This window comes from Bubalus bubalis, chromosome 18, assembly GCF_019923935.1.
Source record: "Bubalus bubalis isolate 160015118507 breed Murrah chromosome 18, NDDB_SH_1, whole genome shotgun sequence".
NCBI lineage: Eukaryota > Metazoa > Chordata > Mammalia > Artiodactyla > Bovidae > Bubalus > Bubalus bubalis.
In genome coordinates, this window is record NC_059174.1 from 1,367,168 (window position 1) to 1,392,062 (window position 24,895).

Consider the following 24,895-nt stretch of genomic DNA (forward strand, 5'->3'; position numbering starts at 1 on the left):
CCAGACCCTCATCCCCTCTTGGCCCTTGGCACCAGAAGCCGGATCATCCCGGGGGCAGGTTCCCACACTCCCAGCGGGAACAGAAAGGATCTTCGTGAGGACAGCCTGGAATGCAGAGTGCATTTATTCAGGAAGACTGAGAACCCACAGGTACGTGGTAGAGCTGCAGCGCTGCTGGTTAAGGCCTCAGCCAGCAGCAGCTTGCTGCAGGACTCCACTGGCTGTCTGCCACAGACATGTTCCCACTCCTCCATTGAGTCAGCCTGGGAGGGAGTGTTGAACAGCAAGTCTACCCAGGCAAAAGCTGCACCTCTAAGGAAGGCCACAGGAAATGCCCCCAAAGGCCTCTTCAAGGTCGGCCTTACCAAGGGACCCCAGCGGTCTGCCAAGGCTGGTTGTCATTCCCTTCTTTCAGGCCCTGGTGGAGAGTGAGAAGGCCAAGGCCCAAGCAGGGCCATTGGATTTGTAAAGGCCATAGGAGACGCTTAGCTTGGGACTTGCCTAGGTCCAGATGGAGCACAGGCTAAGCCTAGGCCGCTGTCAACCAGGAGGTCTCAGTCCTGTTCCCAAGCACCGTCTGTGCTACACCAGGTTTTAGAAAGGGCCGGGCCAGAGCTTGGGTCGCTTTCCTTTGGAAGCATATTCACAGAGAAGTGGGTGGAGAGAAGACTGAACGCTCCCCTGAGGAAGGACAGCAGGGGCTGCTGTAGCTGCAGGCTTTCTCCTCTTGCAGAGGGACAAGCCTCAAGAGAAGGGGCCTCAGGTAGAGGTCTCAGTCCCCAGCAGCTGCAGGCTCAGGCCCTGAGTGTCCACTTCTACCAGGTGGATGCTGTAGTTCCCGAGGCCCTAGGAGCAAAGGATGGGAGGTGTTAGTGGGCTCTGCGTGGGTTTCAGGCTCTCAGGAGGCTGGACTGGAGCTGCAGGGCCAAGGGGGCTTACAGCTGTAGCCCTGGTTAACTGGTGGGCCACAGGGAGGGCTCCTGTCCCCGCCAGTTAGCATACTCCAACCACCCGGTACCTCTGTCTTGGCCAGCACGGCCTCCAGAGCCTCCTTCTGCCGCGGCTCCTTGGTCAGTAGACAGAGAAAGCCTCCGCCCCCTGCCCCTGCCAGGCTCTGGCCGTGCACGTGGGGGGCCAGGACATCCATCAAAAGCCGCACGAGCAGGGGCTCACAGCCTGGAGCCATGAGCTTCTTCTGCTCCCAGTATGATGTCAGGCACTGGCCCAGCAGAGGCAGACTCCCTGGGGTGGGGGCAGAAAGGGGGTCATCTGTAGGCTGGATGGGGCGCCCAGAGGCACTGCTTAACCGGCGTCCTGGTTCAAAACCTGGGTCCAGTACTGGCTGCAAACAGGAGCTGTAAAACCCCCTCAAGGAGTTGTTTGAGCACAGAGCAGCTGACGTGGTACCCAGCACAGTGATCATTTAACTGTGTGGCCCTGATCAGCTCTGACTCCCTGGAACCCCAGCTGTGAAGCCAAGCCTCTTCCCCCATCTGCTTCCCAGTAGGTGGGCTGGAGGCCTTCCCCAGGATACAAGTGCTGTCCTGAGACACGACTCGCACTTAAGTGTCGGACTCTGCAGAGGACAGACTGTAGGCCTCTGTCCCCAGGGGCCTCGTACCGAGGGCGGTGCCAAGCCCTGTAGAGCCCCCTGGCCTCAAGGCCCACGAGCGGCAACAGGCACTCACTCTGGGCTTCTGAACTCCAGTGGGCAAGCGCCTCACCTTGGCGGAAGGCTTCTGCACACTCCTCGGTCTGCTGCACCAGGCGGCGGGCGTTCTGCACAACGGCGGGCAGCCGGGCATACCAGCTCCTCAGCACATCCTGCAGGGAGCACAGGAACTGTGAGGCCAAGCCTTGCTGAGCAGTCCACCTCCTCCCTCCTGGGGCCAGGGCTCACCTGGAGCAGATTCCGAGCCAGGCGGGTCTTCCCAGTGTACACCAGCAGCAGGTGGTCATTGAGCTTCTGGACAAAGCCCTCAGGCACAGCGACCTCCTCCACTTCCACCTTCAGTGGCAGCTGAGCCTGGGAGCGCCCCACCTTGATGCCGGGCATAAGGCCACCCACCTGGTCCTGCCAGCCACCTCCTACGAGAGCCCCAGCCCCATCACCGCTGGGGCCTCCCTGGCCAAGCTTCCCTCTCCCAGTCCAGGCTCCTAGCCTTGCGGCCCTGGCTGGGACCAGGCTGGGAAGACAGCTTCCCTCACCAACGCTGAGTCAGCCGAGCTGTACAGCTTCCGCCCCAGCCCTGGGTGCAAGACAAGCCCAGGGGAAGGGGCTTCATTCCAGAGCCCAAGCTTAGAACCTAACCCAAAGCCTGAGGTTTGCTGCAGACCTAATGTGTTCTTGGAACTGGGGTAAACCACATCAAAGGATTAAGACCTTACCCTAACCTTTTCCCCAGGGCAGGATGACACAGGACTCTCCCTACAGCCTAACAGTTCCTGCACCCCGGCTTGCCTGATAAAGGGTGTTGATGGTAGAAATAAGCTTTGCGGCATATCTTATCAAACTTTATATAAAATAGCTTGTTCACATTCTGCTTCAGTAATGAAAGGTATGGATCTCTTTTCTTCTGGCAGCTATATAAAAATGTCAAAACCACAGGTCTTTGATATCTGGAGAAGGGCCTGCAAGGGTTTCGAGTATGAAACGCAAATGGCAGGAGGCATCTGGAACGCTTCGGCCAAAACGTGGTTAGTGTCAAGGCCTGGAACACTGAGAACTCCTTAATGGCACTCGTCCTCTCCAGGGCACCTGACATAGCTTGTAATTATACGTTCATTTGAGTGGTTATTGATTAATGTTCATCTCCAACAGCCCATATGACTTCTGATGGCAAGGACCCTGGTTTTGTTCATTCTGTCCCCAGGGCCCAATACAGAGTGGGTATCTGATAAACAGTTGTCATTTGACCAAATGAAGGATATGAATGGTACACTCCGAGAAAACTCAAAGGCTTCTCCATAGGGCCTTTGTGGTATGCCCACCTATTACAGGATGTGAGTCAATACAGTGAGAGGAGGAGTTGGGCTACACGGCCGCCAGGGAAGAGACCATCGTCAGGCATCTGTGTGTCTCTGTGGCAGCTTCCTTCCCAGGGCTGTGCTGGAGGGGAGGCTCGGCATCCCGAGGTGAGAGCACCCTGGAGCCAGACAGGCCTCGCTGCTCTCTACTGTGTGGACACTAAGGGGCCGCCACGGTGAGAAGCCTGGTGCTAGACATTCTGTATGACCATGGCCCTGCGCTGGGCGCCCCCTCAGGTGGTGGGGGCCCCAGCCAGGGGAGGGACAAGGTGCTGAAAAGCAGGCTGAGAGGCCTGTCCCCTACTCCAAACCCAGTCCCGCCCTGAGGTACAGCCCTTAGGAACACAGACTGAAGGAATACCTAACAGGAAAGGTGTTGCACGGACTCTTTAAGAGTATCCGTTTCTACATCAAGTCCTTTGAGGTAGAAATAGCTCATCTTGAAAGCACCAGAGAGAGTGTCAGAGGGATAAGAAGGCAACTCTTAATCACTGTGCAGCCCGGCGCAGCTGTGGGCGCTCTGCAGGTCCAGAGGAGCCCAGTTTCTGATGACCCCAGTCCTGCCCCGGGGCAGCCCCCTACCTGTGGTGAGCACCTGCTCCAGGTGCAGGACTGCGTGGATCAGGGCCTCCGCGCCCACCACGCGGCCTGCGGCCCGCTGCACCGCGGCCAGGGCGGCCCCCGCCAGGATGCTGCTGGTGCCTGCAGGGCAGGGGAGAGGGCCGGCATGAAGCCGCTCCGCCAGCCCGTCCTGCCCCACCCACTCCCGGTCCACGAGGCAGGGCCCGGCGAGGGGGCCAGAGCGAGGCTGAAGGGGTGACGGGGCCGGTGTGCAGCAGGGGGTGGACCCACTTACCAAGGCCAGACCCGTGGGGCAGCTCAGACCAGGTGTGCAGCTCGAAGCCGCCCCCGAAGGCACGTAGCAGCTGCTCCCTCAGCGAGAGCTCGGAGGAGACACTGACGATGCCCGCGCAGACGAAGGCTGCCTTCAGCAGCGCCCCTGCGTAGGGAGCAGCCCCCAGCTGGGCATTTGGTCTCCAGGGCGGAAACAGACCCCAACCCGTCTCAGCGCGGCCAGGGGCTCAGCCCAGCAGCAGTGCACACCCCCTCCCCAGTCACGACAGGCCCTGCGGGCTCTGGGCAACAGCCCGCGGGCCGCTCTCCCTCCTGCACCCGTGTGGGCTGTGGGGGTGACGGCAGGGCGCCCCTCAGGCCCGGCCGCTGTGGCCTGCAGGCTCTGAGGCTCCGCCCCCACGCCCCGCCGCGCACGTCGCAGGCGCGCTGACCTGGGGCCTGGGGCTGGCAGTAACCCCGCATGTCGTCCAGGTTGCAACACACAATCTTCACGGCCATCTGGTCCTGCCGGGACCCCACCGCCAGCCGCAGCTCGGGCTCCGGGATGCGGCGAGCCCTGGCCCCAATGGGCCGGCGGCCGTCCACTCGCACAGCCAGGCCCAGCACGGCCCCACCGAGCTCGTAGGCCAGGGGCGGCGTGTCACTCCAGCCCCCTGTGGCAACAGAAAGAGACCCAACTGGTCTCGGGGGGCTGCCAGCTCAGCTCTGGGGTGCCGACCCCCACCCCACGCTCCTCCACGGGCTCACCAGAGAAGTCCACCCGCGCCGGGCACTCCGCCACCACCCACTGCCCGGGCGCCGGCAGCTCCACCGGCATGGAGCAGACGAAGCGCTGGGCGGACATCACAGCCCGGCGTATCAGCAGCTGTCCGGCCCCCTCGTAGTGGCGAGCAGCCCGCACCAGCAAGGCTGGCCTGCAGGAGGGAAGGGGGGGCCTGGGTCCCGACTGTCCCGGGGCCCTGGGGCCACCCCGCCCCTCTGGGCTCCCACCTCCAAGGCCGGCAGGGGCTCCTCCAGGGGCTCCGGCGCTCTCAGCCTACCTGCTCAGCCACCTGGCCCGCTCCCGGGTGAGCCCCTCCACGCCCCGCGCCAGGTCTCCACGCTCCAGGAAGGAGAAGGGCGACACCCACTCGGGGTTGGCTGCCGGCCCACTGCGCAAGCCACCTCGGCCCTCCGCCATGCAGCCCAGGACGTCTGCCACACAGGCCAGGGCGCGGGCGGCCACACCAGGGTCTTCCGCACCAGCTGCCACTGACGGACCAGGAGGCGGGCAGCTGCTGAGGAGCCCGTCCCCAAGGCCCTCTCCCCTCAAACACCCCAGACCCCTCACACCTCTGCTCTGTGGCCCCACCTGTATCCTGGCCTGAGAGTGCCCCCCAGTTCTCTGCCTGGCAAAGTTCTCATCCTGGCGAGTCCCAGCCCAGGACGCCCTTAGTGAGTAAGAGCTCAGCCTCGAGAGGCAAACCACCTGAGTTCATCCTCAGTCCCCCTGGGTGGCTGAGTAAACACCGTAAACAGGGAACAAGGCGCTGCCTGAGCCCCTTGCTGGAGCGCTTCACCCCATCCGGCCCCCAGCACAGAATGCACGCTCTGCCGATGCTCATGGGACCCAGAGGCTCAGCCCCAGGCCCCCAGCTCTCCCCAAACCCTTCAATGACTCGGATGGAGCTTCCTAGCACCCAGACGGTTAACTCCACTTGTGTCTGCCCCCTGCTTGAGAGTCTCATGTCTCCCTAATGCCCGAGGTTGACGACCCAGAGGGCAGATAGGGCAGGTGATGCGGGGTCTGGCTTCCCAGCTGGGTGCCCAGCACACTCACCCTGGTCCAGCGTGGCCAGCAGGGGCCCAGGACAGCCCTCGTGGACGGCAGCCCAGGTCAGCGGGCGCAGGCTGAGGTCCTGCCGGGCCTCCAGCACGTGCCGCGCCTTGTGCAGGGCCTGGCGGAAGAACAGGTCCCGGCGGGCGGCCAGCGTGGCGCCCCGGTCCAGGCACGGCTGCAGCTGCTCCCAGGACAGACGCCAGCAAGCCCGCCAAGCCCGCAGGGCCTGGCCCCCGTCCTCCTGGGGATCCAGCATCCACAGCAGATCCCTGGGCCCCGGGGCCCTCGAGGGGTGGAGCACGGGGAAGAGACGGGCACTGAGGAGGCAGCGCTCAGCAGGGGGCATGTCCGGGTCCCACAGGTCCCAGTCCCTGAGGTGGGGAGAAGCCGCATCAGCAGGAAGAGAGCACGGTCCCCCAGCCCCGACCACCTGTCAGCGGGGGTCTGGCTCCTTCCTGGGGACAGGACCAAGCCCTCCAGAGACGGCACAAGCGAGCAATTCAGGGCGGGAGGCCCAGCTGCCCTGCCTCCTTTCCCAGGCCGCTGAACAAAATCCCAGAGCCTGGGCACGGTCAAGAATTTGGAACAGCCCAGGGGGAAGATGCTAGGGCAGATGAGGCTGCTCAAAACTACCCCAGGCCCCAGGGATTGAGGGAGGTGGGCCCTGAGCCTCCAGGCAACTGCCACCCCGGCTGCCAAGGTCCACAGAGCCCCATGGGGCCATCCACCCTACCGGATGCCCGTCTTCTGGAAGAATTTACTCCAAGACATGTTGAGATATGTTCCTGTCCCCTGTCTCTGGGAGAAGAGAAGGAAGCAGTCAGGGCTGATGGGGCCACAGGAAGGGGTTAGGGAAAATAAGGCCAGGGGACTGGGGTCGCAGGGAGAGAGATGGGCGCACACGGGCAAGCAGGTCCCGAACCAGCGACAAGCCCTGGCACCTCCAGGTGCCTGCCCGGGGGCCTGGGACCCGGAGCAAAATGCTGGCCCCTGGCCTGACCCACCGCAACTGGCTCTGCAGCCAAGGCGGGTTGCTTCCTTCTCTGAACCTCAGTCTCGGCCTGAAAAATGGGAGTAGGAGTCCCCAGCCAGCCAGGAGCAGGGAGGGAAAGGCCTGCTGAGGCCCTACCAGCCACATCCTCCTCACAGCCTGTATCCCCCAGGTGAGCGCTCGCAGAGCCCCGCAGCGGAGTGGGCGCTGCGCTGAGGACACTGGGGCTGCCCAAGGCCTAAAAATGGGGGTGAGGGGAGGTTGCTGAGCACCTACCTCCCAGCTGTCCAGGCGGCCCACGAGGGTGAAGGCCCGGCTGGGTGCACCGTGCAGCTGCACATGGTGTCCCCGCAGGACGAGGTCACGCAGCTCCACGCCGTGCAGCGCCTGGGACTGGGCCACGTCCAGGCCACTCACGAAGCAGCCAGTGCCGATGTGAATGGGGCCCTGGCGGGGAGAGGATGGGGTCTGCGTGCTCAGCGGAGCCCAGGCGCGCCCCAGAGCGGGTTTCCGCACCGCACGCCCGGCCTCACCTGTAGGTGGCAGTGCTGCAGGACACTCCCGGGGCCCAGCCGCACGGGGCCCTCCAGCAGGCAGCTGACCACAGCGCTCCCGGCCCCCAGCAGCGGCCGCTCCTGCAGACCCGGGAGAAAGCTGTGAGGCCCCGGCAGGGGCGGCCCCAATCCTCCTCCACAGCCCGGCCCCAGCCAGAACTCCTGCCGCTCCCCACGCCTGTCTGCCAGCCAGATCCCTCTCTGCACCTCCCTGGCCCCAACCTTAGGCCAACTCCCACCCCATCTTGGTTCCTGCTGTTCCGCCAGGGGCATGCTCCCCTCCAGAGCAAACCTGAACCCAGAAATGGGGGTCCCACCAGATGACAGCCCTCCAGAAAACTCCCACCTGTCCAGCCAGTCCAACCCCGGCCACCCTGAGTGCTGCCTCTGCACTCTACCTGCCCCTCACCATGAATTTGCCTGACTCCCTGAGCAGACTCTTCAGAAAGGGTTAGGGGGCACTCTTCTCTAGCTTCTCAATCAGTCAGACTGGGATGTAGAATCCTGACTTGGCTACTACTGGCTCTGTGGCCTTAAGCAAGTTACTTAACCTCCCTGAGCCTCCAGTGACTCCTGTGTGAAATGAGGTAATAACACCTACGCTCATAGTCTGTCCCAAGCATGCTGTTCCCGCCCCTCCCTGCAGCCCCCATGGCCACCAAGCACCCTGTAGGCACCTCTGCGGGCCTCACCTCCAGGCAGGTCTTACCTCCACCTGGGAGTGTATGACCTGGGCCCCCAGAGCCCCTGGGGATGTGAGACTGTGCAGGAACTCACTGGCTGAGTTGGTCATATAGCTGTAGCTGCCATCAGGGACATAGGCTGTAGGGACACAAGTACTGGCCTCAACGCCCTGCCTCCTGCGGCTCTGACACCAGGCTGGGCCACCAGAAAACACAGCCTCATCAGGGCCTGGGAGGGCAGACGTGAAAACGAGCCCACTGTGCTGATGGGGAAGCTGAGATCCAGAGAGGCTCGGCAACCTGCCCAAAGTCACCCAGCTACAAAGCAGCAAGACCAGGACGGGAGCCCAGGAATGAGACAAAGAAAGAAGGGAAGCGGTATGTCAGCCCAGGGGACTCGGGACTGGGAGAAGGTAGCTGTCCCGCGCAGGTGCTCATGAGGCCAGCCTGGCCTAGGGGTCCAGAGGCCCAGGAGCCTCCCCTGGGGTCCCCATTCCCAAGGCTTCCCTACCCAGAGCGCGGAAAGGCAGGACCCACCCACTGTGAGCAGCTGACCGCGGAGCTGCCTCCATAGCTCAGCCCGGGCGCCGTGCAGATAGCCCGCGACGTCCGCGTCACCTTGCCCCATCTCCGGGGGCCGCCCCACCAGGAAGTCCTCCATTTGCACGTTCCGGGCCATGCAGAGCAGGATGTCAAAAAACAGAGACAGCTGGGACAGGGGTGGGCGCTGCTGTCAGTGGGCTCTCCGGCTGAGTGGGGCCCGCTCCCCCCCAGAGACGCAGACACACAGAGGGGAACAGACTGGCTGGAGGCCCCACAGCCAGACCAGTAGCGTCAGGGCCTCTCGCCCAGGCCAAGGCCTCCCGGTCCCCAGACCCGGGCACCTGGCCAGGCCGGGCTCCAGAGTCCAAGCCCATGTAGGTGCAGGCGTCCAGAGGCGGGCTCACGTGGGTGGCCAGGAGGCACTCAGCAGTTTCCACAGAGAAGAAGACAACCCCGGACACCTGCAGGGACCCCCACAAAGGTCAGGGAGGAGACCCCGGGGCCAGGCGTGTGCCTGAGCTGGGGAGGGCAGGGGCAGACGGGCCCCCCAGGCCACACTGGACAGGGTCTTCATCTTCTGGGCCACTGTAGCGCCGGGACTCCAGGCTGACTGGAGGCAGCTCCCCACCAAGGGCCCCTCAACAGGCACCTTCTGGGGACCCCTCAATTTTCAGGGCTCCTCCGTCTTCCCTATGGCCTAGTCCCAGACTCTTACGCACCTCTTACATCTCTGTCCTTCCTTCTAGAAAGATCCCTCGAGCCTGCTTCTGGCCCTTCTCATTCAGGACAAGACTGAATGCCAAGGCTAACCCTGTCCTTAGGTTCTGGCGCCACCTGCTCCCCTGAATACCTGTTCCAGATCTGCCTCAGATTCTGGTTCTAGCCTTCCTGGAAGGAGGGGGGCTCTGCCCTGGGCAGGAAGGCAACCCCTCCCTCTCCCATCCCATAAAGTCTCCAAGCCCCCCACCCTGGGGGCTGGCAGCCGTACCAGCGGCACCCGCCCATCAGGCCTGGCGCATCGTTGTATCTCTGCCTCAGTGCCCTGGTAGTAAATGTCCAGAACGAAGCCCTAGGTGGGAGGAGGAGACAGAGTTAGGAAAGGAGGCAAAGAGACCGAGAGGGAGGGCGCTCTCCAGATGCAAACCTCTGATGCAGTCTGAGAGGGCTGGGACACTCCCCAGACACCAGTGCCCAAGACCTCCCCCAGCCCCACGGCAGACGTCTCCATGGCTTTGAATGTCTCCACGGCCCAAAGTGCAAGCACAGAGCCTGGCACAGGATCGGGAGCAACTCGCATTTGGCAAAAGACTAAGTGAGCACAGGAGCTGTTGCCATGGGGAAAACCTCAAACCCAGGCCAGCCAGGAGTCAGGACCAGGCTGCACAGACCGCGGGCCCAGGGCCCTACCTCGGAGTCGGTCAGGTAGACACCATGGCTCCGGGCGTAGGCCATGCTCCCCGGAAGGGCTATCCCTCTGGCTCCCCGGAAGCCATCCCAGCTGATGCCTGCGGGTGGGGGAGTCAGGAGGCTCTCTAGGGACCCCAACCCAAGGCAAGGGCAGTGGCGGGGTGGTGGGGGGGCCCTGCCAGGAGGCATGTACTCAGGGCAGGCCTGTGCAGGCACCTCTAGAGAAAGGACGTTTCCATGGTTTCCAGCATGGGCATTCCTCTGGGAGAATGACAGCACCTTACCCCCCACCGCCAAGCTTGTCCCCAGAGCCCTTGGGGGCCAAAGGGACAGACTGGGTGTCTCCGTCCCACGGACAGGAGAGGGAGGTGCGGCGGGGGAGGCCTGCCTCCTGCTCTAGGCTCCATCCCGAAAACCTCAGAGCATCCCTTCCGCAGGGGCAGCGGCAGGGGCAGCGGGCCAGGCCGAGATGGTGGGTGGGGGAGGGAGGAGAGGCAGAGAGGGCACAGCGGCACCTAGGGAAGGCAGCCGCAAACCTCCAAAAGCTCACCTGGGTCCAGAGGCACCGAGAGCAGCATGTCCGTGCTGCAGACCCACACGCCCGGCGGGGAGCCCGGGCCCAGCTGGGGAGAGAGACAGCTGGCTGGGCCCAGCCCTGCCCACGGGCACGGCTTCCGCCTGTTCCGGGGGACCAGGCTGCTGAGGGGACGGGGTCCCCTGACCTGCGGTGCCCATGCCCACCCTCCCACCTACTTCTGGGGCCACGCCTCCCCCAGGGCGGCACACTACTCTCCTGAAGCGCCCACTAAAAGCCAGCACCCAAAGCCATTATTGGTAACTAAATGCGGGCTCCCAAAGCCATTGTTCTGGCGTCCCCTGTCTCAGCCAGCAAAGACCATGGCTGGGGCACAGCGGGCACCAGGACAAGGGCCCGGTCTCACCCGATGGCTCATGATGTCCAGCAGGCAGTCCAGGTTGCAGACCACGGCCTCCACAGGGGCCTGGGGGTTCTCCACAGGGAGGCAGGTGAAGGCCCGGCCACAGTCATCGAAGGGGAAGTCTCGGCCCTGGGGGAGCGGGGACAGGCAGAGGAGCCTGGGGCAGAGGGCCGGAGTGGAAAGCCACCAGGCTCTGGACTTTGACAAGGGTTTTTCTCATATAACTTTTCCATGTAATTTTTGAAATGACTATGGTAAAACATTAGACAATGCAGATACACAAAAGGAAAAAGAACCCCTCAGGGATAATAACCATTGCCCTCATTTTTGAGGTATATCCTTTCATATACCTCATATGCAGACTATGTTTTTACAAAAATTTAAAAGGTGGAGAAAATAGAACTTCACACACACACATAGGAGTGTAAGTCAAACTTACTTTGACTTACTTTGAGAAATAAGATTGGGAACCACATCAATATCAATATCCTGGCTGTGACTATACTATAGTTTTGGAAAATATGACCATTGCAGGGATCTAGGCAAGATTTGTTTGTTTGTTTGTTTTTGATCGAGGCAAGGTTTACAGAGGTTTCTCTCTGGACTATTTCTTATATGTGCATCTATAATGATCTCAACCAAATTTTCAATTAAAAAAGCCGAGATCATTCTATTCAAACTTGTGTGACTTGCCTTTTTCACTAAATAATGAAAATACATTCACTGACGCTCACAGTGAGCCAGGCCCCGCCCCAATTTAAACATTTAATGGGCCATCTCAACACTTCCACATGGAGGAGGAAGTGCTAACCGAGGCCTAGAAATGATCACGTGACCACTGCCCCAGGTCACAGAGTCAGTCAATGCACAGGTGAGTGCAGAGAGTTAAATGGACCTTCTAATCACTGTCTAATATTCCTCCAGGAGGATATGCTGTTTTTATTTACCCAGTTCCCCATTTTGACACCTGGATCAATTCTGATCCTGACGCTTCTGAATGTGCACGATGGACACCTTGCACACAAAGGAAGACGCCCTCTAAAGTCCCGTCCAGCCCCAAGAATCAACAGCTCCATCCTGCGTGGGCCCTGCCGGGCGTTCTACTAACCATGTGCAGGATGAGGATCCAGGCTGAGTGCAGAACATCTGACGTGACCACCTATCAGAAGCGGGAGAGCCTTGTTGACAGAGGTCTGGATAGATGGCAGCCAAGGATGGCAGCCTCCCCTCCAGGGAGAAACCCCAGCACCAGTCCACACAAGTAGCAAAGCAATAACAGGTAAGGCCAATGGCCAGAGGCGGGCACAAGGCAGCCCTGGCCACTCTGGGATGAGGGGACAAAGCGGCCCGGCGGTGGGGCCACCCCCTGCCCCACTTGTAGGGAAGCTTGCAGACGACAGTGTGGGGCTGGCTGGCAGCCACACAGTGGTCCCCCGGCTCGCTGGCACCACTCCCAGTGCCAGGCTGCATCCACAGCTGCAGCTACCCTCCCTCCCTGTGCCAGGGCGCCACGCCAGCAGGGTGACCGACTGAAGTGACTGGGTGTGTGCGGGACGTGGGCTGGTGCCCTACCCTCGGGGGCTGCTGCATCCCAGCTCCAGCAAACCACTGCCATGTGGGAAGGAGAGCCCAGGGTGGCAAGATGGATTTTTCAAGAGTTCTGACACTGGCTCTGAACTACTACCAAAGGCTGGCCCTGTGTTTGGCCCTCACCTGGGTGAGTCTGCCCAATCTACAGACGCAAACACGATGCTGACCCTGAATGGGGCAGGGCAGTGGGGCCCGAGGAGCGGGGACCAGGGAAAGCTCTGCTTGAAGCCCCCGCCGTGCCGAGGAGGGGACGTCAGGACCACTCACGGTGAAGCCTGCACGGGCGCTCAGGTGCTCAGCAGCCACCAGCAGGGCATTGAGGGTGGCTCCTCCACTGCCCACGTGAACCTCAGGGTCCTCCACAACCAGCAGCAGCGTTCCGGCAGGGATCTGCTCTCGCTTCTGCCGTATTTCCAGCTCTGCAGTCAGAACATGGCTGGGACCTGCCCCCCAGCACCCCACCCCCCAGTCCCGAGCACCTAGAGCAAACCTCCCAACCGCCATTATTTTCTCTTCTTTGACTTAGCCCCTTTTCATCTAGTAGCTCATTAGATCTTTTCCCAACTCAGTGAGGTAAGGACAGTTACTCCCACTTCACAGATGAGAAAACCAAGTCTCAGTGAACTGACATGTGTCTGAGGTCACATGGCAAGGAAGCAGCAGAATCTGGGTTTGAACCTGGGACTGCCTGGCTCCCGGGGCTCCAGGGATATGTGGCAAGGATCAGGGAGTGGGTTCTACACCAGGGGCAGCATGCAGAGGGAGGGTCAACTACCTCTCTGGAAGACCTCAACGCTGTCCTTGTACTGACACGTCAGGATGATGACCGTCCAATCAACCCCCTTCGGCTGCTCCATTCTGGCCAAAGTTGAACGGTTTTCTGGGCAGAGATACAGAGATATGTGAATGTGTTTAAATTATCATATCCTAAAATTGATTTTTCTGGTTGTAAATAGTTTTATGAGTTTTAACACACATACAGATTCTTGTGGTCACTACCACCATCTGCATCTCAAAGAACTACTCCTCAACCCTTTACAGTCACACCCTCCTCCATGCGGCACCTCTGACAACCAGCCATCCGTTCTCCAGAACTATAGCTGGAATGCACTCTTTTGAGATTGTCTTCTTTCACTCAACACAGCGCCTCTGAGATCCATCTGAGTTGGCTAAGCATAGCCGTAGCTCTTTCTCCTTTTTTGCCAAGCAGTGCTCCATCGCCTGGACATTCCACAGTCTGTTTCTCCACCCACCCACTAAAGGAAGGATATCTGGGCTGCTTCCAGGTTTTGGTAATCATGAATAGAACTGCTGTTAACATTCACGTGTAGATTTAACGTGAACATAAGACATCTCTCCAGGTGGACACCGAGGTGTGGGATTACTGGATCACGTGATCAGTGTATCTTTGACTTTATCAGTTTGGGTACATGAGATTTCCTCAGGAGAGGAAGAAAGGAGAGGGGGTGGCGTTGACAGCGGCCCCCTGCTTAAAGCACGGGGCCACCCTTTCTGTATCGCAGGCCCCTCATCACCCAATCGCTGGCTGTGAGCTGAGGCTGGGGAGGGAGGCTCTATGTCCAGGCTCCTGAGGGTGCGGGCAATTCCCTGCAAAGAGGGAAGCTCTGGGAGGGGTGCACCAGTCTGTTCAAGGGCAGTGTGCCCACAGCACCCACTACAGGGCCCTCGGAGGGGACGTCCCCTCTCAAAGACTCCAAGCCAGACGGGGCTGCAACCCCACCTGTCAGTCACCTTCCTCCAGAGCACTCTGAGCAGTGGGGGAAAGGTGAGGCCAAAGCCACAGCTTCACCCACTCCTATCCCCGCAACACTCCTGTCCTGCCACGTAAGAAAACGGTCTGACTGCCAAGGCTCGGCCTCCCCAAGACCTCCATAGCGGGTCCTTAGAAGTGTGCTGCCAGCGGTGGTCCCACGCAGCAGCCCCCAAAGCTCAGCATGGGGAGGGCCAGTGGGGAGAGCTGTGTGATCCCCCAGAGGTGCCCTGAGCACACCTCCGTCCGCAGTCCACCCGCATTCCAGTCGGAGCCAACAGGAACCTGAACCTCAGTCCATTTCTTCCTGTGTCAGACTCTGCTGCCACAAGCCGTGGTTCAGGCTGACAGATACTGCCACTTAGCAACACCCACACTCCCACAAGCTTCCAGGGAAAGCCTCTGCCACTAACAGAAACTGCTTGGCTCCCCACTCAGCTCAGGAGGGGAATCCAGAGGGAACTCCGAGCAGGAGATCTTGGCCAGGGATCTGAGGTCAGAGGCATTCCCTAGGTTACCCATCAGGCCTTCCCAGTGAAGGGTGTGGCTGGGGATTCCAGGCTGGCCACCAACTCCCTGTGTGACCTCTGGCACCCCCTAACTGGCTCTGGCCTCCGGTGGTAGGAAGCATAATGGCAGATGCCCCCCATCTCGTTCACATGGAGGCCCGGCAACCCATCAACCAACGACTGGAAGAAGACAGACCCGCTCAGACAAGATGGGGATCACCTGGGAGGCCTCCTTAGTGCCAGAACTCCCCATTCAACCCAACAGAAGCTGTCTCAGAATCACACTGCAGTCTGAGAGCTTCTGGGCATACCCCCTGTCTTCCTTCCAGTGTTCTGTCTCAGGAAGTGGACCTGGAATGCAGACAGACAGCTCTCCCAGCTTCCTCCAGGTCCCTCCCCTTCCTTCCTCCCCCAATAAATCTCTTGCAAGTTTAATCTCATCCTGTTGTCTGCTTTTCTGAGGACCTGAACCAATATGGCAAGTACATCATTTTCCTATCAGCACCATCAAAGGAAAAATTACTCTAAGAACCTCTAAATATCTGGGAAGTACTCGCTTGATCCTTAAAGACGAAGAAACTGAGACACAGAGAGATTGACTTGCCCAAACTCACACAGCTAGCAAGCGGTAAAGCCAAATCTGAACCCAGACACCTTTTTCCCAAAGTCCATTCTCTTTACCACTACACCAAACCTGCTTTGTAGGGCTGAAAATAGAACAAAAGTACCAAATATATGTAAAGTGCCCAATACAAGGTGACAATGAATCAAGGATGACTGCCGGGGTCCAGCCCCGGCTGATCCAGGGTATTCGAAGGAGAGACGGCATAGGCGACCTATTTATTTATAAATATTTATCAAAGATATAAAGAGTAATAGAATGAGGATAGCTCAGTAGGAAAATTCAGTGGAGAAAAGAGGCTGAGTAGCTTGGTTTACGCGGGAGACCAATAAAACTTCAAGACAAGAAGTTTGCACCACTTACGTAGGCCGCAGGCATCCTTCCGTTCTCCCGACGGAGAGGAGACACTGAGGCCTCCCCGGTCGGATCTTAGAAGCCCAGGCATAATTAGCATAATTAGCAAGCGTGGCGGGTTCTGCGCTCCAGATGGAGACTCAGCCAGAATTTGAGAAAGAGAGCAACATGGGGAGACCAAGTTTCGGTGAACAAGGCCCGCACTTTATTTTCCAAAGTAGTTTTTATACCTTAAGTTATGCATAGAGGATAATGGGGGAAGGGGTGGAGTCATGCAAGGACAGCAGTTCCTAGTCCTAATCGAAGCCAGGCTTTCAAACTTATCGTATGCAAAAGTTCAGGTGAATTACATCATCTTCTGGCCAGGAGGCCTGTTAACATTTTAAGAAACTTATTTTTCTCTAAAGGTGATTATTCTAAAGTCAGGCACCAGCCTCCAAAAAAGCACTGGACAAAGCTGCATTCCTATAGGGCAAAGGTGAGGTGGGCTCAATCAAGAAAAGAATTAACTCAAGGGTCCAAGGTTACAAACATTGAGGCCACTACTTACATTTCTATACACCCATTATATCAATCAATACACTGCCAAGGACACAGTAGGTAAGGAGTATGGAGACTTAGCAGCGAACATTGGCCCATTAAGTGAAAAACCCTTCACCAATACAATTTCTAATCAATCTTTTAACTACTCAAAGGAATCTGTGTTTAGACCGTTTAGAACATCTCCTGCCTCTCACAGTTGGGAAGCTCTGAACAATCACATGTGGCCGGAAAAACCTATTCAGGCAGGCTAGAGGATATCCAAAGGAGTTTGTAGGTTAAACACTGTCACACCCAGGAATTATTAACTGGAGCTGTAAGCTAACTCTTTTTTTCAGAGAGAGGTAGTGGGGGACAGACCCCCGTAAAGTCAGAGGTGTAGGTGAAAGCACAAAGCAGAAAGTAGGCAGACTCTGGTTTTGGGGGTAGATGCTCGAGAATTTCCAGGGGGACTCCTGAGGCTCGATCCCACCTTTGCGTATGCCGAGCCTCCTTCCTCATGACCTTTGTCATGGGCAGAGTTCCTCACGCTGGCTCCTGGCAGTGATAGAATTCCAGCTGAGCTATTCCAGATCCTGAAAGATGATGCTGTGGAAAGTGCTGCACTCAATATGCAATATGCACTCAATATGCCGGGTTCCCGGCAGATGACATTAAAGATGGCAGCTGTTAAGCGTCAGCTCACCCACTCACTCCGACCCACAGTTAAGACACTGATTTTTCATCCTTACAACACCACTGCCAGGGAAGCATTCTGTCCAATTCACAAATGTTAGTTGATACTGCAGTCATGACTGGGGCCTGAGTCGCTCAGATTCTTATTTAGGTAATGGGGATAATGAAGGTCATATAGAGCGTGTACAGACAGGTCAGGTGTGTCCAGCTCCAAGATTCATGTCCTTATGCACCCTGCAGAAACAAGACCTCTCTCCTGGAGTCTTCGTCCTCTGTCATACTTCACATTTGTACGGAGATCTTAGATAGCAAGGCCTCTCTATTCCAACATTCTACACACTTCCAATAGAACTTCACCTACTGAGGTCAAGTTGAAAAGGTGTTTAATGCCCTCAGCCACACGCTGCCCAAAATTAGGATAGGGAAGGGGAGTCAGGGACAGAATAAAATAAGGCCTCTTCATATTTGCTTCTTGAAGAGAAGTAGGGCAGTGATTTTGCATTTTAAAGGAGAAAAAGTAGTTTCACAGAGGGATCTGATTTGCCTTCTGGGGAAAAAGGAAGGTGATTGGAAGTAGAGCTGCTAAGTCGCTTCAGTCGTGTCCGACTCTGTGCGACCCCAGAGATGACAGCCCACCAGGCTCCCCCATCCCTGGGATTCTCCAGGCAAGAACACTGGAGTGGGTTGCCATTTCCTTCTCCAAGGCACAGAAGTGAAAAGTGAAAGTGAAGTCGCTCAGTCGTGTCCGACTCTTAGCGACCCCATGGACTGCAGCCTTCCAGGCTCCTCCATCCATGGGATTTTCCAGGCAAGAGTACTGGAGTGGGGTGCCATTGCCTTCTCCATGGAAGTAGAGATTACATTGCAAATCACACAAAGGAAATATAGTTGAGATAAGCGGATAATGACGAGACCCGACGGGGTAAAATGAGGCAGGAAAAGTGACCTCAAAGGGAAAGTCACCAGCCCAGCACCCAGCGGCCCAGCCGCCTGGAGTCCCTGTCCTGGGTGTCCCCAAGTCTCAGAGCTCCCGTAAGAAGACCTGGGCCAATGGGATGAGGAGCCTGCAGCCACCCCACAGCAAGCGGGCGCTCGGGGGCGCCGCCAGAGTTCGGAGAGACTCTTCCCTGTAAGGAAACGGGCAGCCAGTGGCCCACCTCAGTCCTGAGGGCGCAAGAGGTGGGCAGCGGTCGGCGAAACGGCTGGGGGAATCCGCACGGCGCCGGGTCCGCGCACACCCACATACGTGCCTGCGCCCGGCGCACCGCGCCGCCAGCTCTCCAAGGCGGGGCGGCGCATGCCTCGCTGCGCGTCCTGGGAAGTGTAGTTTCAGCGTTCTCCCCGCCCGGGGTGGTCCCTCCCTGATTCCCAGCTCCGAGCGACCTCGCGGGTCTTCAGACATGGTCCGAGCAACTCCTTCCTAAAGGGCAGTGAGCCATCTCTTCGAGAAGGGGTGTGGAGAGGAGACGGTAGCTCCGCGGGGCAGCAAAACTACAACTCCCAGAGGAGCCAGGGCGTCTCCAAGACAGAACGCGTTTCCTGAGGCTCGAGTTCTAGGCTTGGGATGTGTCCATTTGTTTAACCCCGGGGCCGGGGAGTCCTGAGGGTGCGGCGGAGCGGGCCGCACCTCTGCTCCGCAGAGGCAGAAATCAAACTCGGAGAAACAACCCACAGGCGTTGTCCCAGCGTAAGCGACCACCGTCCGATTGGCAATTGACCAGGCTTGCACGGGTTCGTCACGTGGGTCCTTCGGGTAGAAACGTCACAACTCTAGTGAAAAGAAGATGTGTGGCTCTTTCGGAAAAGTTATGAATGGCAGCATTGTTTGTAATCCCGGAAAAGTGGAAACGCGCGGATGCTCAGGTTACTGGAAAAATAAATTAGGCACATCCATACAATGGAATACTATGCAACAGAGATAATGGGCTAGGTCGACATATGCAATAGGGAAAAATGTTCAGGACATTTTGTTAAAGAATATTATGTATGGGAAGCTACTCATGTCAGAAATAATGTCTGTGGACATAATGGTACATATGGACAGGAACAGGACTGGAAGGAGAGCGCCAGAAGGAGGATACTGCCAGGAATGGGCATGGGCAGGGAGACCTTGAACTTCATTTGCACTACTTGAATTTTTCTTAGGAGAATGTACTTTACAAAACTGCTGTCGTTAATAGGGAGCCTGGGAGGCCCAAGCAGTGGGTTTCAGAAAAAATGTGACATTCTGCTCACTTTTTGTAACCTTGGCCAGTCACGTGGCAATTTTGTGTCGTGTACTCTTTATCTGTGATATGGGGTAATAATTGTATCAAATGTCTGAGATTATTATGAGGATAAGATAAATTCTTGACTTCATAGTAGATGCTCCAAAATTACTAACCCTTGTTATGACTATTGCTGTTATTCCCACGTGGCCCCCTTACAGCTGGATCAGTGGTTTATTCCCTGTTGTATCCTCAGTCAAGGGAACATGCCTGGGACATCATCCGTGGTTAAAACAATGTGTTAAATGGTGGAATGAATAAAGAGCAATCCCCTGCTCAGCTCCCACTTCCCCACTTCCTCCCCCAAACCTCTCTCCATCCCCCTTTCTCCCCCTGCAGTCACCCCCTCTCTTCACTTGGCCCAGGTCTCCTCCTCCTTCCTTCACCTCAGCGCCCTGCTCCTTCTCCTGTGAACCCAGGAGGCCTCCAGGAAAGCTGTTCCTAGCACTGCAGACCCTGCTCTGCAGTGGAGGAGAAGGAAGGGGTGCCTGCAGCTGCAGCCCTGGGGGTGGCTCAAGGAAAACAGGGAGTTCCAAGGAGTTCAGAGGCCAAGGGCTTCCCCCTACATCCTAGGGCGGGCAGGCTCGCTGGGTCGGGCTCCAAGGCCACTAGTAAAGATATTCACAGAGGTTTTTTTAATGAGCTCAAGTCCTCAGTGCAGCTTGTCAGCAGCAGACACAAAAACGTGTAGCTCTCTACCCCCATGATCTGGGGTAGACAGAGCCATTAAAAAAAAAAAATTCTGATGTTATAATATAGGATAGATTCTAGGGTTTGAAATCAGACAAATCCTCCCCAGTTCTCATCACTTTCTGACCGTGTGAGCAAACCACTCAAATTCTTTGAGCTTCAGTTTCTTCCTCTGTAAGAATACAATAGTATTTGCCTAACGGTCTGGCACAGTCCCTGGCACAGAGTAGGCACCCAGAAGTGAAGTGAAGTGAAAGTCGCTCAGTTGTGTCTGACTCTTTGCGACCCTGGGGACTATACAGTCCATGGCATTCTTTAGGCCAGAATACTGGAGTGGGTAGCCTTTCCCTTCTCCAGGGGATCTTCCTGACCCAGTAATCAAACTGGGTTGTCCTGCATTGTAAGCAGATAGTTTACCAACTGAGCTATGAGGGTAGTCCAAGTAGGCATCCCACTTCCTTATTAAACATGTTGCTAGAGTGTGAGGGTGCAAGACTGGAAGCCTTCTTGGAGGAGTTGCAATCTGCAGGACTTCTGCATGAGATGAGTGGCTGCTGCTGGTGGCAGGAAATCCCTCTGGGAGTCAGGGCTACCCAGGGATATCTTAGGCTGAGTTCCCTAGATGCAGAACCAGACAAAGGGATTCTTGTGGGAGTGATTTTTTAGGGTAGTAAGGGAGATAGAATAAGGCAGAGGAAGAAGCCAAGCAAAGATGGTTAAGTCGGACACGACTGAAGCAACTTAGCAGCAGCAGCAGCAGCAGCCTCCGCTGGGCTGGAAGAAGCACAAGCTGGAATCAAGATTGCCTGGAGAAATCTCAATAACCTCAGATATGCAGATGACACCACCTTTATGGCAGAAAGTGAAGAGGAACTCAAAAGCCTCTTGATGAAAGTGAAAGTGGAGAGTGAAAAAGTTGGCTTAAAGCTCAACATTCAGAAAACTAAGATCATGGCATCTGGTCCCATCACTTCATGGGAAATAGATGGGGAAACAGTGGAAACAGTGTCAGACTTTATTTTTCTGGGCTCCAAAATCACTGCAGATGGTGACTGCAGCCATGAAATGAAAAGACGCTTACTCCTTGGAAGAAAAGTTATGACCAACCTAGATAGCATATTGAAAAGCAGAGACATTACTTTGCCAACAAAGGGCCGTCTAGTCAAGGCTATGGTTTTTCCAGTGGTCATGTATGGATGTGAGAGTTGGACTGTGAAGAAAGATGAGCACCGAAGAATTGATGCTTTTGAACTGTGGTGTTGGAGAAGACTCTTGAGAGTCCCTTGGGCTGCAAGGAGATCCAACCAGTCCATTCTGAAGGAGATCAGCCCTGGGTGTTCTTTGGAAGGAATGATGCTAAAGCTGAAACTCCAGTACTTTGGCCACCTCATGCGAAGAGTTGACTCATTAGAAAAGATTCTGATGCTGGGAGGGATTGGAGGCAGGAGGAGAAGGGGATGACAGAGGATGAGATGGCTGGATGGCATCATTGACTCGATGGACGTGGGTCTGGGTGAACTCTGGGAGTTGGTGATGGACAGGGAGGCCTGGCGTGCTGAGATTCATGGGGTTGCAAAGAGTTGGACACGACTGAGCGACTGAACTGACTGACTGAGCCTCAGTCTCATCCTCTGGAGATCTCAGGAGCATAAAATGCACCACAGGGCTTATTTTAGAAACAAGGGATCTGGACTTTGTACCCCACATCAGTCGTTTGGGCTATGGGTGGGCCAGGGGGAGGTAGGGAAAAGAGGAGCAAAATTTCCTGGGCATCTCCAGGCAAAGCAGTTCACAGGGACTGATAACAATTCTCCGGAGAAGGAGTCAGCTATGAGATGCTTCAGCCAGCACTCATGACAGCTGGAGAATGGGTGGTTCATCCCTGTGAAAGCGTATAACCAAGAGCATTTACTGCAGGGGAACTGCTGAAGAGATGGGAGCTAGATGATGAAAATGAGGAGAGGATAATAAACTCTCCTACCAGCCTTTCAAGGAGAAATTGAAACAGCTGATTATTTTTTCTTCTTTTTTTCCTTGCCATTCCATGTGACTTACGGGACCTTAGTTCCCTGACCAGGAACGGAACCTGTGCCGCTGCAGTGGAAACGTGGCGTCCTAACCACTGGACTGACAGGGAAGTCTCTGGTATGGTTTTAAATAATCGAAATCCAGACCTGATAGGATAACAAAATAGGTAACCCTTTCTGGAGAGCTATTAAGTGTACTTTATCATTAAGTGGCCATCTTCCCCAAAGCCTGACTTGCCTTTTCCAAATATCTTATGCAGCATTTTCCAAAGAGTGCTGCTATAGGATGTGTATATATCTATATACATGCTATAGGATGTACATATATACATATATATGTATATATATTCTATAGGATGTGATTATATATTAATAGTAGGATATAGTAGGATGGCAACCCACTCCAGGATTCTTGCCTGGGAAGTCCCATGGACAGAGGAACCTGGTGGACTATAATCCATGGAGTCACCAAGAGTCAGACACGATTTAGCAACTAAACAACAACACAGGATGTTAACAAGTGTTGCTTCAGAAGAGCTACAGATCCACTAAATAAAGGTAAACGGGTTTATTTTATCCCCACAACTTTAAAATAAACAGAGTGAGTAAGCAAAATGTGTATATATGTGTGTGTGTGTGTGTGTGTGTGTGTATATATGTATATATATATGCATACAATGAAATACTACTCAACCATAAAATAATGAGATATTAATGCATACTGCAACACGGATGAATTGAAAATATGGAAAATGAAAGAACTCAGGCAAAAACTACTAAATATTTTATGATTCCATTTATATGAAGTGTTCAAAATAGTTAAATCCATAGAGACAGAAAGCAAGCTCAGTTGCCAGGGGTTGGGGGTGGGAAGAATGGGGAGTGATCGCTTAATGGGTACAGGGTTTTCTTGTGAGGTGAAGAAAAGGTTTTGGAACTAGAGGTACTGGTTTCTAGACATTGTGAATGCACTAAATACGCTGAATTGTATGCTTTATCATAGTTAATTTTATGTTCTGTGAATTTCACCTCAATTTAAACAAAACAGCACTGAGGGACTTCCGTGGAAGTCCAGTGGTTAAGACTCTGCATTTTCAGTGCAGGGGTCATGGGTTTGATCCCTGCTTGGGGAACTAAGATCCTACATGCCGCACAGCCAGAAAATGTTAAAACAATCAAACAAACAATGACACGTTTAGTGTGCTTGTTGCTAATGGGGTGTCATTGCTCCCAGGTCTTCTCAGTGGACAGGTACAGAGCTAGGGAAAAACAATTCCTATATGCATGGGGAACCTCTAGGCTAAGCTATAAAGCATTTCACAAACATGTTAAGGAATCCTTTTTTCAGGCCATGCCTGTGGCTGTGGGAATCTTAGTTCCCCGACCAGGGACTGAGCCTTGGCAGTGAAAGCTTAGAGTCTCAATCCCTGGGACTGTTTATATATAGTTTCTCTGAGCTGAGCCTTAGTTTATATGCCAGATCAATGGTCTCCATGGATATAATTGACAGTACACTTTTTAAAAAGTTAATACTTTTAAGGTCTGTCAGAGTGCTTCACAAGGTCTCAAGCTCCAAGAAGACAGGGTTCAGTTCTTCAATTTCAGTCATTTTCACAATGCCTGCCAATGTGCTTTGTACATAATGTGTAGCAGACATTCTGTGGATGACTTTGGATAAACCACATTATCTTGTTGAGCTGTCTGCCGATCTAGTTCTGCCAGAGGCCAAGAAATAGTTAATCTGATCAGTATTTCTGGAAGGTCTGTTTGGACCTACAAAAGCCCCTCCTCTACTCTCCAAAAGTCTGTTATCTAGTGAAGTAATGATAACAAAAGGGCTTCGCCTGGTGACTTAGTGGTAAAGAATCCTCTTGCAATGCAGGAGACATGGGTTCATTCCCTGGGTCAGGAAGATCCCCTTGGAGGAGGGCATAGCAAACCACTGCAGTATTCTTGCCAGGGAAGTCCAATGGACAAAGGAGCCTGGCGGGCTACAGTTTATAGGGTTGCAAAGAGTTGGAGATAACTGAAGTGCGTAAGCAGGAGCGATAACAATTGACACCATCAATTGAAGCTTCCCCAGTTCCATTCATTTAATCTTTAATCTGGATCAACAACATTTAGATCATCTTTAATCTTTTTTCTTACAATGCTTTAACAAATATCCATCTCTATATGTAATTAAGAACATGTGCAGATAGGATACCTCCTTAGAAATTACTAGGTCAAATAGTGTGTGCGTGTGTAATTTGAAGACATTACCAAGTTGCTCTTCGCAGAGGCCATATGGATTTCCAACCACATTGGCAGTGTACGACAATCCTTGTTCCCCGTACTCTTTCCAAGATAGCTATCAAGGTTTTTGATCTTTGCCAATCTGATAGGTGAAAAATGATATCTCGGTGTGGTTGTAATTTGCATTTCTTTTATTATTACAAGTGAAACTCAGAAAATAAGTGTCAGAATGTGGAAGAACTGGAATCCTTGTATACTGCTGGTGGGAATATAAAATGGTACAGCTACTATGGAAAACATTATGATGGTTGCTCAAAAAATTAAAGGCGGAATTATCATATGATCCAGGAATTTCACTTTTGGTATACATCCAAAGGCACTGAAACCAGGAACCCAAAGAGATATTTGTAAACCCGTGTTCAGAGCATCTTTGTTCACAATAGCCAAAAGATGGAAACAACCCAAGTGTCCATCAACAGATGAATGGATAAAATGTGGTACATATCAGTGTATACAATAGAATATTATTCAGCCTACAAAAAGAAGGAAATCCTGACGCATGCCATAACATGGATGAACACTGAGGACATTATGCTAAGTGAAATAAGCCAGGCACAAAAGGACAAATATTGTCTTCATACTTTCATGCCTTGACAGTCAAATTCATAGAGACAGAAAGTAGACTGGTGATTGTCAGGGACTGGGAGGAGAGGAAACCGTGGGGAGTAATAGCTTAATGGATACCTAGATTTAGTTTGGGAAAACCAAAAAATTCTGAAGATAAATGGTAGTGTTTAC

General features: G+C 54.9%; 1 protein-coding gene and 1 long non-coding RNA gene across 5 annotated transcripts; one reads left to right on the forward strand and one right to left on the reverse strand.

Moving 5' to 3' along the window:
• Window positions 1-106: 106 nt before the first annotated feature.
• On the reverse strand, window positions 107-18,169 carry FCSK (fucose kinase). Of its 4 annotated transcripts, none has more exons than XM_025268370.3 (24): window positions 18,036-18,168; window positions 13,183-13,287; window positions 12,675-12,826; window positions 11,926-11,976; window positions 10,821-10,946; window positions 10,430-10,502; window positions 9,880-9,977; window positions 9,461-9,541; window positions 8,814-8,933; window positions 8,467-8,638; window positions 7,956-8,068; window positions 7,226-7,327; window positions 6,969-7,139; window positions 6,435-6,499; window positions 5,702-6,072; window positions 4,923-5,133; window positions 4,630-4,796; window positions 4,314-4,535; window positions 3,884-4,027; window positions 3,610-3,729; window positions 1,901-2,088; window positions 1,725-1,824; window positions 1,019-1,242; window positions 107-846 (listed from the first exon to the last, which is right to left on the reverse strand). In XM_025268370.3, exons 2-24 carry the CDS (start codon window positions 13,262-13,264, stop codon window positions 760-762), a joined length of 3,240 nt encoding a protein of 1,079 aa, XP_025124155.3. In that variant the 5' UTR covers window positions 13,265-13,287; window positions 18,036-18,168; the 3' UTR covers window positions 107-759. The 4 variants fall into 4 exon arrangements, with proteins under 4 accessions (XP_025124155.3, XP_044788095.2, XP_044788096.2 ...); XM_044932160.2 differs by lacking the exon at window positions 18,036-18,168 and adding an exon at window positions 15,673-15,725; XM_044932161.2 differs by lacking the exon at window positions 10,821-10,946 and having other exon boundaries at window positions 18,036-18,169.
• A 152-nt stretch (window positions 18,170-18,321) lies between these two features.
• Window positions 18,322-24,647, forward strand: LOC123330451. The gene is made up of 2 exons (XR_006640246.1): window positions 18,322-18,609; window positions 21,901-24,647. It is a non-coding gene; the product is annotated as an uncharacterized LOC123330451 (long non-coding RNA).
• The last annotated feature ends 248 nt before the right edge of the window (window positions 24,648-24,895 follow it).